Source organism: Leptonychotes weddellii, chromosome 7 (assembly GCF_054177405.1).
Source record: "Leptonychotes weddellii isolate Sample4059 chromosome 7, ASM5417740v2, whole genome shotgun sequence".
NCBI lineage: Eukaryota > Metazoa > Chordata > Mammalia > Carnivora > Phocidae > Leptonychotes > Leptonychotes weddellii.
The window spans coordinates 68,597,588-68,610,357 of NC_138375.1; the positions used below are offsets into that span (position 1 = coordinate 68,597,588).

A 12,770-nucleotide genomic window follows, 5' to 3' on the forward strand; every position below is an offset into this window, starting at 1 on the left:
TGTGTGTGTACACACACACACACACACACACACACACACACACACTGGAATATTATGCAGCCATCAAAAATGAAATCTTGCCATTTGCAACAATGTGGATGGAACTAGAGGGTATTATGCTAAGCGAAATAAGCCAATCAGAGAAAGACAAGTATCATGAGGAATTTGAGAAATAAGACAGAAGATCATAGGGGAAGGGAGGGAAAAATGAAACAAGACGAAACCAGAGAGGGAGACAAACCGTAAGAGACTCTTAATCTCAGGAAACAAACTGAGGGTTGCTGGAGTGGTGGGGGGTGGGAGGGATGGGGTGGTTGGGTGATGGACACTGGGGAGGGTATGTGCTATGGTGAATGCTGTGAATTGTGTAAGACTGATGAATCACAGACCTGTACCCCTGAAACAAATAACATATTATATGTTAATAAAAAAAAATTTTTTTTTAAAGTCATTTCTTCAATAGTCCCAAATAAAAGGAAACAAAAGTAGTTGTTTCCCAGTGGGCAGAAAGTGTGACCAATAGTTAGTATGTACATTTTACATTTTTATATATATTTTATATATTTATAGTACTTAAAGTTGTGCTTAGTTCCAACATTTCAAAACTTACCTCTGAAAGCACTAATATCCCCATAGTGTACTTGTAGTACAAAGTATTTACTTCCAGTCTCTCCTCCGACTCTGAATCCAACACCTAAAGATTTACAAAGAAGACAGATTAATATTTTAGAAATCAGAGTCTAAAGTGGAGCTAATCTCAGGTTGCTGATCTCTGAAATCCAAAGGGAAATAACATATAACATATGAAATTATGTTATATTAAAAATAAAATGAACTTGGCATTCACTGAACATTTCTAATATAATTTATCATTCCTTCTCAAAGCTCTGATAGGATTCTATTCATACTTCCCATTTCAGAACCAGAGTAATCACATACACTTTAAGAGGAAAATTCACTCATTCTGAAAGAAACAGAAAACAAAATTCTGCCCTTGTTGATTTTATATATAACAGACATACATAAACCCATTCTTTCATTTTGTTTTGAATATATTCACGTTCATTTTTATTTTCTGATTGAATCTCAAAAACAGACTTCTTAGGAGCATCTCAGGGGAAAGGCTTTTATTCCCATATGAAAACAGGTTATCTGCAAAAATGTTGAGGAAATCAGTTATCAGTGAGATTACAAAGTCCAGTGTGTCAACAGGTTCTTGGAATCTGAAGGGTTCCTAATAGTCGTACTATTAATAGAGTCTGCTAGGAAGCTTTAAAAAAAATCTACAGAGAAAATATTTATAGGCGGAGATAGTTTTTTTTCCTATCTGCTCAATGAATGGATCTTAAAAATGCCAACAAATCTACAACCGCCTTCCCCCAGCCGCCATTAGCTGCCACACTTGTTTGGTAGCAGCTGCCTGGTAAACTATTGAGAGGATTGAGCAGCTCATCTGAAGCAAAATTAGAGCTGGCGAAGGCAGGGAGGCAAGAGAAGAGCATGTGTATCACGAGACACCGTCCCTGAACCATGGCAGACCTACCTGTTAGAGAATGGCACATTCCCCTTGATATTAAGAAACATGGTAATAGGGGCCCCTGGGTGGCTCAGTTGGTTAAGCGACTGCCTTCAGCTCAGGTCATGATCCTGGAGTCCGGGGATCGAGTCCCACATCGGGCTCCCTGCTTGGCAGGGAGTCTGCTTCTCCCTCTGACCTTCCCCCCTCTCATGTGCTCTCTCTCTCACTCTCTCAAATAAATGAATAAATAAAATCTTTAAAAAATAAAAAAATTTAAAAAAAAAACATGGTAATAAAGGAGAGCCTGGTAATTCATTCACACATTGGAAGTTATGAACAGTTCAGAGTGAAGTCAGGAAGCCAGCTGAGGTTTGGCATTACATTCAATACCCAGGTTCCAAGACTATTAAAAAAAATACCTGTTTGCTGAAACAGCAATTTATTTAATTCCTAGCTCTCTTGGCTCATGAAACGCTCCTGCCATCAAGAGCCAATGTCCCATAGGCCAAAGGTGGCTTGAGGTATACTTGGATATTTTCTAATTCTGTCTAAACTGTTGTGTGGGCAAGTTACTTACCAAAGAGAGGCAGAGAAAGAGTAACTACCTAAGTGAAACCTTTTCAGGGCAAAGCAAGTAATACAGGTAATTTTTATTGTGAAATTGCAAAATGGAACACTGCCGACAACTGTGGGAAGGACATACGATAAAAAGTACTCTGGAGTCAGAAATTAAACAGCTTTAGAGAAGACTGTGCAAGAGGCCTCAGGTATACCTTTGGGGAGGCGGGTAGGGGGAGCATTTCTTGCCCAGGCATAGAGAATATTGGCTTTATCTGTACAGGTTCCTTCATCACAAAACCTGAAGGGAAAAAAAAAAAAAGTAGCCGTAAATGAAGATTCAAGTAGCAAAACACATAAATCATTCACCACGGGGAGGAGAGGATAGGGGAAGGTATTTGAAAACAAAGTAAAATACATAGAATATCATGATTGCAGTCACACCAGCTTTAAGATCCTAACAAAGGCTAGAGCAAAGAGGGCGCCTGGGGGGCTCGGTCGGTTAAGCGACTGCCTTCGGCTCAGGTCATGATCCCAGGGCCCTGGGATTGAGTCCTGCATCGGGTTCCCAGCTCCGCGGGAAGCCTGCTTCTCCCTCCCCCACTCCCCCTGCTTGTGTTCCTGCTCTCACTATCTCTGTCAAATAAATAAAATCTTAAAAAAAAAAAAAGAAAATAGGGGCGCCTGGGTGGCTCAGTCGGTTAAGCGACTGCCTTCGGCTCAGGTCATGATCCTGGAGTCCCTGGATCGAGTCCCGCATCGGGCTCCCTGCTCGGCAGGGAGTCTGCTTCTCCCTCTGACCCTCCTCCCTCTCATGCTCTCTGTCTCTCATTCTCTCTCTCTCAAATAAATAAAATCTTAAAAAAAAAAAAAAAGACTAGAGCAAAGAATAATTTTCTATGTGAAAAAAAGTAAATACAAAGGGAGATGCACCTGTGTGTTACTCGATGTGCACCCATCCTGTGAGGCAGAGGTACAATTTATAATTGGATATGTGCCTATGTGGAACGTAATGTGTGTAAATCAGGTAGGAAGGTAAGCATCACACAGACAGCACGTGGAAACCGGCGCTAACACAGTGTTCATTTGGAAGGGTACTAAAAGCAATGCCGTCCACATTTCCCCTTGGGGCTCAGCATTATCAATAAATCTTGGCCACAGCAACACACAGGAGCACCTAGCACCTACCTTCAGCCCAGTGTAGCCCCCTTAAGGGGTTCTTGGTGCTACGTACGTGACTCTGAGTGTCTGAATACTGGCTGTGCCATTTATAAGTTGTTTCCTGTTGGGCAATTCACGCAATCTACTGAGCCTCAGTTTTCTCTCTTGTAAAACAGGGTCAGCTATACTTACCTCACAGTTACTCTGTAAACCAAATGAGATACAAGAGAAAGCACTTTGCACACCTCAAAGCGCTATACCAGGGTAATGCATTCTTCAATAAAACATTCACTTCATCTCGAGATTCATCATTGAGAAGCAGAGCTGTGGGTGAAAGGAGCCTAGGCAGAAAGACGCACCTGGATTCGAATCCCAGAACCTCCCAGCAGCCGCTGTGGGTCGTGGGCATGTCGGCAAACCCTCACAGGCCTGTGTGCCAAGCCTCCCGCTCGGGCTGTGGTGCCCACGTACGTGCGGCCCCCGCTACGCTGACGGACACACTAGAATCCACGGTGGTCAATCCAAATTCATTAATGGTACGCTTCCTGCGTCCAAGCCACACATTTTTTTTTTTTCCCCATGACTATATCTCTTAGTTTGTTCTGTTCTAGAATTGGATTTTTCAAAACACCATTCGGTAATGTTTTTATGTTGCCTTTCTAGATCTGTGTTTTGGGAAACTGGCACCAAGCTAAGTCTGACTCAGGGGTTTAGAAAAACTTGAAAGGTTGGAGGGCTATCAAGGACAAGGACAAATATAGCTTCTTGGGCAGGAGGCTGGCTCACACAGGAGAAAATGGGCACTGCCCATGGCCGGGGAAAAAAAAATAAAGGCAGGCCGTGATAGCTTTCTAAACAGGTTAGGAACTGAGGCTAGAACCTGGACAACACCAGGTCACAGATAAGAAAATCACTGGTAAAATGTACCTTCAAACTCAGAGGCAGGGACTCCTAACATGTTCCCTGCTTATGGCCAGAAATGGGTGGGGGAATAGGCAGTAAGGACAGACACCTATTACCCACCTGAATGAAGGAGTGAGGGACCGGGAACCAGGAGGTCCCCATAAGGTTCTATTTAGCAAATGCTTTTGCTTCTATCAAACAGGATGTAGAAAGGAATTGGGTAGTGTGCAATGTGAAACACATCAACCAGTGGTTTCTTAGTGTTCACTGTCAAGAACAATATACTTAGGACGAAGGATCAATTATCATGTGAGACGTGTGCATTGGAGCAAATGTCTGACACCCTCGTGCCCACTGTGCCACAAAGCTTAGGGTACTGGACAGTGCCCCAAAGCAGTTTTCCTCCTCGGCCTCATGCTATTAGAATTTAAGAAATGAGGCTGTCATATGTGATGAACTTTCTATCTCACTACTGTGAGCTACTAAAATTTAAAGGTCTGGGTAGCAATTTTCATAGCTTTCAACAAAGATCGTAAATATACAAAAGTGCCTCCCATCAATGTGATGACAGTCTCAGGTTAAACAAGATAATTGTTTCCTCTGATATGGAAGTCAATTCAGCGTATGACTAGAAGGAACCAGAATGAAATATAACAGAGAAAACTGCTTTAGTAAGTTTTTCTAGGCTACATACTTGATTAGGTCATTTGCTGGCACAAAACCTTTGCAATGCTTCCCAAAAATAACATGAAAATAAAATCCAAACATTGTAGCATAACACATAAGGTTTTCATTATCTGGGACCTTTTTTTTTTTTTTAAAGGATTTTATTTATTTATTTGAGAGAGAGAGAATGAGAGACAGAGAGCACGAGAGGGAAGAGGGTCAGAGGGAGAAGCAGACTCCCCGCCGAGCATGGAACCCGATGTGGGACTCGATCCCGGGACTCCAGGATCATGACCTGAGCCGAAGGCAGTCGCTTAACCAACTGAGCCACCCAGGCGCCCTATCTGGGACCTTTTATATCTCAGAAAAAAGGTCCCGTTTTATTCATGCCAAGTTTCTGCCAGTTTTTAAAGTCTCTCTCCCGTACTACTCCCTTGGCCTGGAAAACCCCTTCCCCAAATCTCTGCCTGACAAACCTATACTTCCTTTCTCCTTCAAGATTCCCTTCAGACTGGGCGCCTGGGTGGCTCAGTCGGTTAAGCGACTGCCTTCGGCTCAGGTCATGATCCCGGGTGCTGGGATCAAGTCCCGCATCGGGCTCCCTGCTCTGCGGGGAGCCTGCTTCTCCCTCTCCCACTCCCCCTGCTTGTGTTCCCTCTCTCGCTGTGTCTCTCTCTGTCAAATAAATAAATAAAATCTTTAAAAAAAAAAAAAAAGATTCCCTTCAGACTTTCTCCTGGGGGAAGCTTTCTCTGATCCTCAGCCAGGCCAGCTCCCACTCATTAACCACAGCGTCCATCTTAAGCATCAGCTTACTTATCTCCTCTCCAACCAGACTGTGCATACTCTGTGGTTTAATAAACTCCCAGCACCTGCAATCCTGCCTGGTATTTAGTAAATATTCAAGAAATGTTTGGTGAAGTTACCTTCCAAGTAAGTTTTTAACTTTTCACATACAAGCGAATATTTGAATTGGCCTAAATGTTATTGTAGTGTCAAGTATAATAAATTTTTTTTTTAATTTCCTCAAGAAGCTTTAAGTAAAATATTTAAACAACGATAAATCTGAATTATTACTTGCCTGGTATTTTGTAGAAATCAGCTTTCACGAGAACACTGTAAATAGGTTATGCTTTACAGCTGAATAAGCTCAGAGAGTTTTAACTTCCAAAGGTCACATATTCAAGCCATGATTCAAAGTTCTGCCTGTCATCCTCCCTTCTATCTCAATCCATGAGATTGATTTATGGGCAGAAAATGATATTCTGTGAAGATAAGCTTCGATGACTACACTACTATAATATCTGAACTAAGCTGCAATGTGTGTATACAATTCTAAAATCAAATTCTAGGTAATTGTTCTCATTTATTCCCAAAGAGACAATGATTTTATATTTTATTTTCCCATTAGCTCTGGTAAAAGAAGAGCTCCAAAAACAAACCTTGATTTTTCAAATCCTGTTTTATAATTTTTAAGAAATTTATTAAACTCAAGACTGAGTAAAGAATGACTTACTGGAAGGCACTGGGATATTGAGACTAATCCTAAAACTTAGTATGTGAGAGTACGAGGAGAAGAGGAAAAACAAGAGGCCAAGAGAAATGGATTCTGGAACGGATAATACAATGGGAAAATATAACAGAGTGGCAAAGAGCATTTGAATAAAATCCCTACACTGTTTCATTTTCAGATTTATATCTTCCCTTTTAAATGAAAAAATAACATCATATTTTCTCCACATACAATAACCCCAGGAGGGGGGCCTGGCTGACTCAGTTGGTCAAGTGTGCAACTCTTTTTTTTGTTTTTAAAGATTTTATTTATTTATTGAGAGAGAGAATGAGATAGAGAGAGAGAGCATGAGAGGGGGGAGGGTCAGAAGGAGAAGCAGACTCCCCGCTCAGCAGGGAGCCCGATGCGGGACTCGATCCCGGGACTCCAGGATCGTGACCCGAGCCGAAGGCAGTCGCTTAACCAACTGAGCCACCCAGGCGCTCCAAGTGTGCAACTCTTGATCTTGGGGTTGTAGGTGAAGGCCACGTTGGATGTAGAGATTACTTAAAAAAAAAAGGACCAAAGGGATAAAAATGGTATTTTGGCCTTCCCAGGAGTACTACAAAAATAGAGAGGATTTTTACTATTCTTATTAATAAGAAAAGTCTTCAGGCTAGGAAGCAATGTAACCCTTGATCAATGGCTGTTGTAATTTCAGGCCTCATCAACTAGACTTCTTAGTCTTACAATTCTAGCAGCTTCTCCTTAAGGCTCCTCCAGATTAAGCCAATTAATTGTGAAAAGATTCACATAGCTCCCTTGTGGTTTCTTAGTATTTGTAGTAAAAGTGATGAGAATTAACTTTTGAAAAGAAAATTATTCTGGATTCTTGGACCTTTGCTTTTAGAACCTTTTCACCTCTAATCCATGGGGAAACCATTCAGATGGCAGGAATATTTTCAGACTATGCCAAGCACTGAAAAATGCTAACCTGTCATTTTGAATTATCCAAATAAAGCATGATTGACTGTTAAAGTACTCTCTAGTTGTATCAGTTAAAGGCTATTTAAAATCCAAGGTTACTCAGGGAAGATCAGAACTGACAACTCATTTCTTTTTTTATCTAAAAAAAATTTTTAAAAGATTTTATTTATTCATTTGTCAGAGAGAGAGAGAGAGAGCAAGAGAGCATAAGCAGGGGGAGTGGTAGGCAGAGGGAAAAGCAGGCTCCCCTTTGAGCAGGGAGCCTGAAGCTGGACTTGATCCTAGGACCCTTGGATCATGATCTGAGCCGAAGGCAGATGCTTAACTGACTGAGCTTAACCGACTGAGCCACCCAGGCGTCCCTAAAAAAAAAATTTTTTTTAAATAAAATTGTCATACCCTCAAGTTAAGTCTATATAGCCTTAAATTCCAACTTTAGTAAGTTAAATATCAGGGCCACAGGAAAATTATCCAAAATTAGAACGTTTCTTTAAGAAACACAATATATAATCAATGGCATATGTGGCATATTCTTTATCATTCAAAATTGCATCTGGAATGGCTCAGGTATTCAAATTTCATTAACTGCTCTATAAACCCACAGAACATACTTCCCAATTCAGACAAATCTTATGTGAATATCAATGCAATGGGTATGCAATAAGTATTACTATTAACATAGTAATTAGAAGGATATTTAATTAATAAGAGCTGTGATTAAAAGGCACCAGCCTGATAAACAGCCCCACAATATTCACACCCCACCTTCCTAGTGAGATTAAAGAAGCCATAAAGTCTATAAAAAAGAGGGTGTGTCTGTTTTGTTCACACCAAATTTTCAGTGCCTGGCACATGGTAGATGGTTAAGAAATATTTTATTAATTAAACAAATAAGGATAACAACTACCATTTATTAAGTACATCTACGTGCCAGGCACTGCGCCATTATTTACATCACTTTACTTATTCTTCACGGTGGCCCAATTAGGTGGGATTAGTAGTCCCATTTTACAGACCAACACAAGTTAAATAATTTGACCAATGTTTATTACAACTGGCTTTATGCTGAATGTTATAGTTCAATGCTATAATATTGCTATTCTGTTTAACATAAATACTAGTCTGCCAGAAAAGAACCATGTTTAAAGTTATGTAATGTCTGTTTCTGTTGAAACTGTCGAAATGGTTACAATCATGCCATTGTACATTATTAAAGTTGACACTAGTCTACCAAGAAGTGGTCAGTTGCTAAGGAACACCTCTAATCCAGGTTTCTATAAATTAGCCAAGGAAGGGGCACCTGGGTGGCTTGCTCTGTCACTTAAGCGTCTGCCTTTGGCTGGCTCATGTCGTGATCCTGAGGCCCTGCGATCGAGCCCCAAGTCCCATGTGGGGCTCCCTGCTCAGGGAGGAGTCTGCTTCTCCCTCTCCCTCTGCCCTCCCCCCAACTCGTTCTCGCTCTCAAATAAATAAATAAATAAATAAAGTCTTTAAAAAAAATTAGGCAAGGATTATGATCACTGGTAACTACAAGTAAGAATAAGTACCAAGTGTGTCTTATATAAACAAAGATCCCTCATACTACCCTGATACGCACTATCATATGAATCTATTATAATATTACATTGAAAAAGAAAATGGATACAATCAATTTTAGCCTAGCAGGAATTTATACCTAAAATTTGTTACACAATCAAAGGCACATTTTATAGTGCTTAGAACAAGGTATAGCACAGGTTTTGGAGACTGTGTTATTTTTATTTATACCGACAAGGATGTTATGAATGTTTAACTTTAGAAGTTTCACTGTGGCAGAAGAAACAAAGAGGGGATTGCGAAAGATACACCTATGAATGTTTAACTTTAGAAGTTTCACTGTGGCAGAAGAAACAAAGAGGGGATTGCGGAAGATACAGCATGTACAGATGACAGGTAGCGAGGATATGGAGAGGGTGCCTGAAGGCAGCATATGGAAATACCATTCTCAACCAAAGAACCATTATCACCATGAGGGGGGCAACTAAGCTGTAGACATAATATCACCCTAAAGAAACCAGTCATTTAAATGAGTAACCAGGCAGGGCGTCTCACATATATATATGTTTTAGCTACTCTTCTCTTTCCTCTCATCAGCATCTGTAACCCTGTGGAGACAATGGCATTTAAAAAGACACAGCAGGTGGTTAATAAATAGAAGCAGTTGAAAGGGATTTAAGCTAAAGCTTCATAGGACAGTAAAGCACTACTGCTTTAGCTTGAGAATGATTCCAAGTTACAACAGCTGGAAATAGCTTCATTTAACCAGCTGGGATTCTTCTTTTCAAAAAAGATCAAACAACCTGTAGAAGCCATCTTTTTTGATTTGTAAAAAGTAGTTGGTCACAAGCATCATTAGAAATAGTTTTCAACCAAATATTAATTGCTAAGACTAAACATAATAATTTCAGTTATGCATAGAAGATGACGCCTAAGTACAAGGCAGGTTACAGAAGAAGCCCATTCACTTTAATCACCCAACATTGTGAACACATAATCTTGCAGTTGGCCATCATAAATTGCCTTAAACCCTGGGTCTTATGTTCAGCAGATAAAAGTGCACAGGCCTGAGGGCGCCTGGGTGGCTAAGTTGGTTGAGCGACTGCCTTTGGCTCAGGTCATGATCCTGGAGTCCCGGGATCGAGCCCCGCATCGGGCTCCCTGCTCAGCGGGGAGCCTGCTTCTCCCTCTGACCTTCCCCCCTCTCATTCTCTCTCATTCTCCCTCTCTCAAATAAATAAATAAATCTTAAAAAAAAAAAAGTGCAAGGCCTGTACAAACTCACATTACAAAAAGCGGTGCTCCCAAATTACCCCAATGTCAAACAACTTGTATGAACAAAACATGGTGATTTTCAAAGCCTGAAATACTCTCCATAGCCAACCATGTATTTAAAAAAAAAAACAAAACTGACTGTTAGAATAAAAATAAAATAAAGGTGTTCACAGAAAAAACAAATGCAATATGTCAATTTCTAAGATCTCCTAAAATTTACCCTTTTTTTAATGAAGAGCTGTAGTAGGTGCTTTATGTCTAAATTACCCAGTTTTCGGACCCTCATTTCCTTATTGACCGTAAAAAAGCCCCCAAAAGCATCTACTCACTTATGGCTCATATTCAGCCAAGAAATCTGGGGAACTTAGAACTGCTTTGCTTTGAATTAAGTCTGCAAGGACCAATGGAATCCAACATATCACTATGCTTGCTCCATTCTTGGTGCTATTACTTTCTGTGGGTCCCCAGATACAGTTAATTGTCTCCTCCTTTAAAGGCCCGGGAGAGAAGACTTGAAGGTTACATCTGACAGGTACTGCTGCCTTCCTTACATGGGCCAGCAGAGCTGGTGCTTTTCCATCAGCTGGTCCTTATTTGCATCCTCGAGAGGTATGTTAATTTGGAATTGAGCACCAGGCCCACTCTAACTATAAAGGGACCACCCCACAGTATATTAAAAGGTTCATATCAGTGTATGCAATTTAAATGCACATGCATATAATTAACTAGACACATTACCAGTGTGAGCTGCTAATTTGGAATGAGACACAAAAGACTGGAATATGTGTAGGGGAAAAAAAACTTTAAAATTAAAATGACTACATAATGAAAACTGCTTCATGCTGTGTCTACTATGTTCATGTAAACTTAATATAACTGTAAATATATTTTAATGAACAGTAGAAAGAGGGAATTACAAAGAGCAAAGGAGAGCAGCACAACAGGGAAACATCATCAGAAGAGCTCTTTGCTTTCACACTAAGAGTGCTGCCTGAAGACAGGATGAATTATAACTTCATAATTTCAGGGGGAAAATGTTTACTTTATTAGAGACACATACCTACTTGCCAACCTGCTGGCAATGAAAATAGAACACCCAAGTGAAGACAGGGGGGTAATCCTAGCTAACAAACTGGAAAAAAAAAAAAAAAAGGAAATCTAAGCTTGATGTTTGGGTGTTAAAATATCCTATTAGCTTTTTCTTCTTTCACTAAAACAGCTTTGTATTCCCATAAAGATTTCCTCAGAGTGTGAATGAGTTCTGGATATTCTTAAGCATCAAAAAACATTATAGGTATCATATCCAAAAATACATGTGAAAGTTTGGGAATCTTAATTTAACTACTGTCTAGATCTTGGAGCAGTTGAGGAATAGATTTGCAACTGTAAAATGAGTATGATAAATTTCATGACTCAACCATTTTAGAAAAATAATGCAAGGCTTTGACACTGATAGATTTTTGTTATTAGTATTGTAATTCAGGTGGGAGGATGAGAGGCCAAGCAGTTGGAAAACATCCACTGACTGTTTCCATGGCTGAGCACGTGTGGCTTTGGGGGCAGGGAGTGGAAGATGTTTTTGCGAAGCAACTGCAACGTTTAGTCCATGAAATATCCCGTGAGCTCCAATGCTTTAAAGAAGCATGGGTCTTGCCAAATACTGGGGGATAAAAAAATCTATACCATTTTTAAATGGAGAATAAGACTGGATTGTGGAAGTCAGAGTCACTAGAACAGTTTCACTTAATGCATACCTCTTAGATTACATACTGAACAGCTACTACATATATATATTGGAATAAATTTAAATGTTAGGTGAACACTTTGGGCGTGGCTAGAAGAAGATCAATAACACCATCAATTACTGTCCTTGTAGGGTTATAAAGTCAATCCTAACCTATAGATTAAGTGGGAATATGTGCTGCAAGGCAGATTTTAAAACCCATTTAAAATGACATACGTATAATGCCATTCAGGGCTCTAATCACTCAGGGATGCAAATGAATGGCAAAATGCGGTGGGCTGCCTGCTTGAGGTGAGTCGACCAGTGCACATATCTTATGATGACTTTCCAATCTGACTCAGCATCTGCGTGCAATTTATATTCATAGAATTACGGAATTTTAGAGCATAGAGGAGTTCTATAAATGATCTAGTAGTAGTCCCTTGCTAAAATGAAGAAACCGAGGCCAGTTCACATGAAATAAGTAATTTACTCAGGGAATCTAGCTAGTTAGTTCACTATTCCTTCACTCTACTATGTTGCCTTTCAAGTCATAATGTTAGCAAAATAGTATGTGTAGCAATTACTTTATTCAAAATTGCTATTTTCACTTTCCTTCACTCTACTATGTTGCCTTTCAAGTCATAATGTTAGCAAAATAATACCTGTGGCAATTACTTTACTCAAAATTGCTGTTTTCACTTTCATTTACATTTTCTTTGAATTCTCTCTTTCCCCCACTTGGAAGTCTTTTGGAAAATATATTTTACTAGACTTAATTTCAAAACAGCATATTTAAGAATATTAATAAATATTTTTACAGGACCAAAATAATGTTTGCTCTGATGTTCCCTTGATATGAGAACAATGAACTAGTCTTAGTTCATTTTATAATAAGATTTTTCTTAATTAAAACCATAATAACACTTAGTGATGTTTTATTTTTTCAC

The 12,770-nt window shown here is 39.7% G+C and overlaps 1 protein-coding gene across 18 annotated transcripts in view; it reads right to left on the reverse strand.

Annotated features, from left to right (window-relative positions):
* The window catches only part of PAM (peptidylglycine alpha-amidating monooxygenase), a 276,720-nt gene that overhangs the window by 93,681 nt on the left and 170,269 nt on the right, over positions 1 to 12,770 (reverse strand). For all 18 annotated transcript variants that reach the window (XM_006728295.3, XM_031040329.2, XM_006728294.3 and 15 more), the window contains exons 6-7: positions 2,293 to 2,378; positions 611 to 694 (exon numbers count right to left, since the gene is read on the reverse strand). In XM_006728295.3, the coding sequence (XP_006728358.1) occupies positions 611 to 694; positions 2,293 to 2,378 (170 nt within the window). The remainder of the gene's footprint in view (positions 1 to 610; positions 695 to 2,292; positions 2,379 to 12,770) is intronic.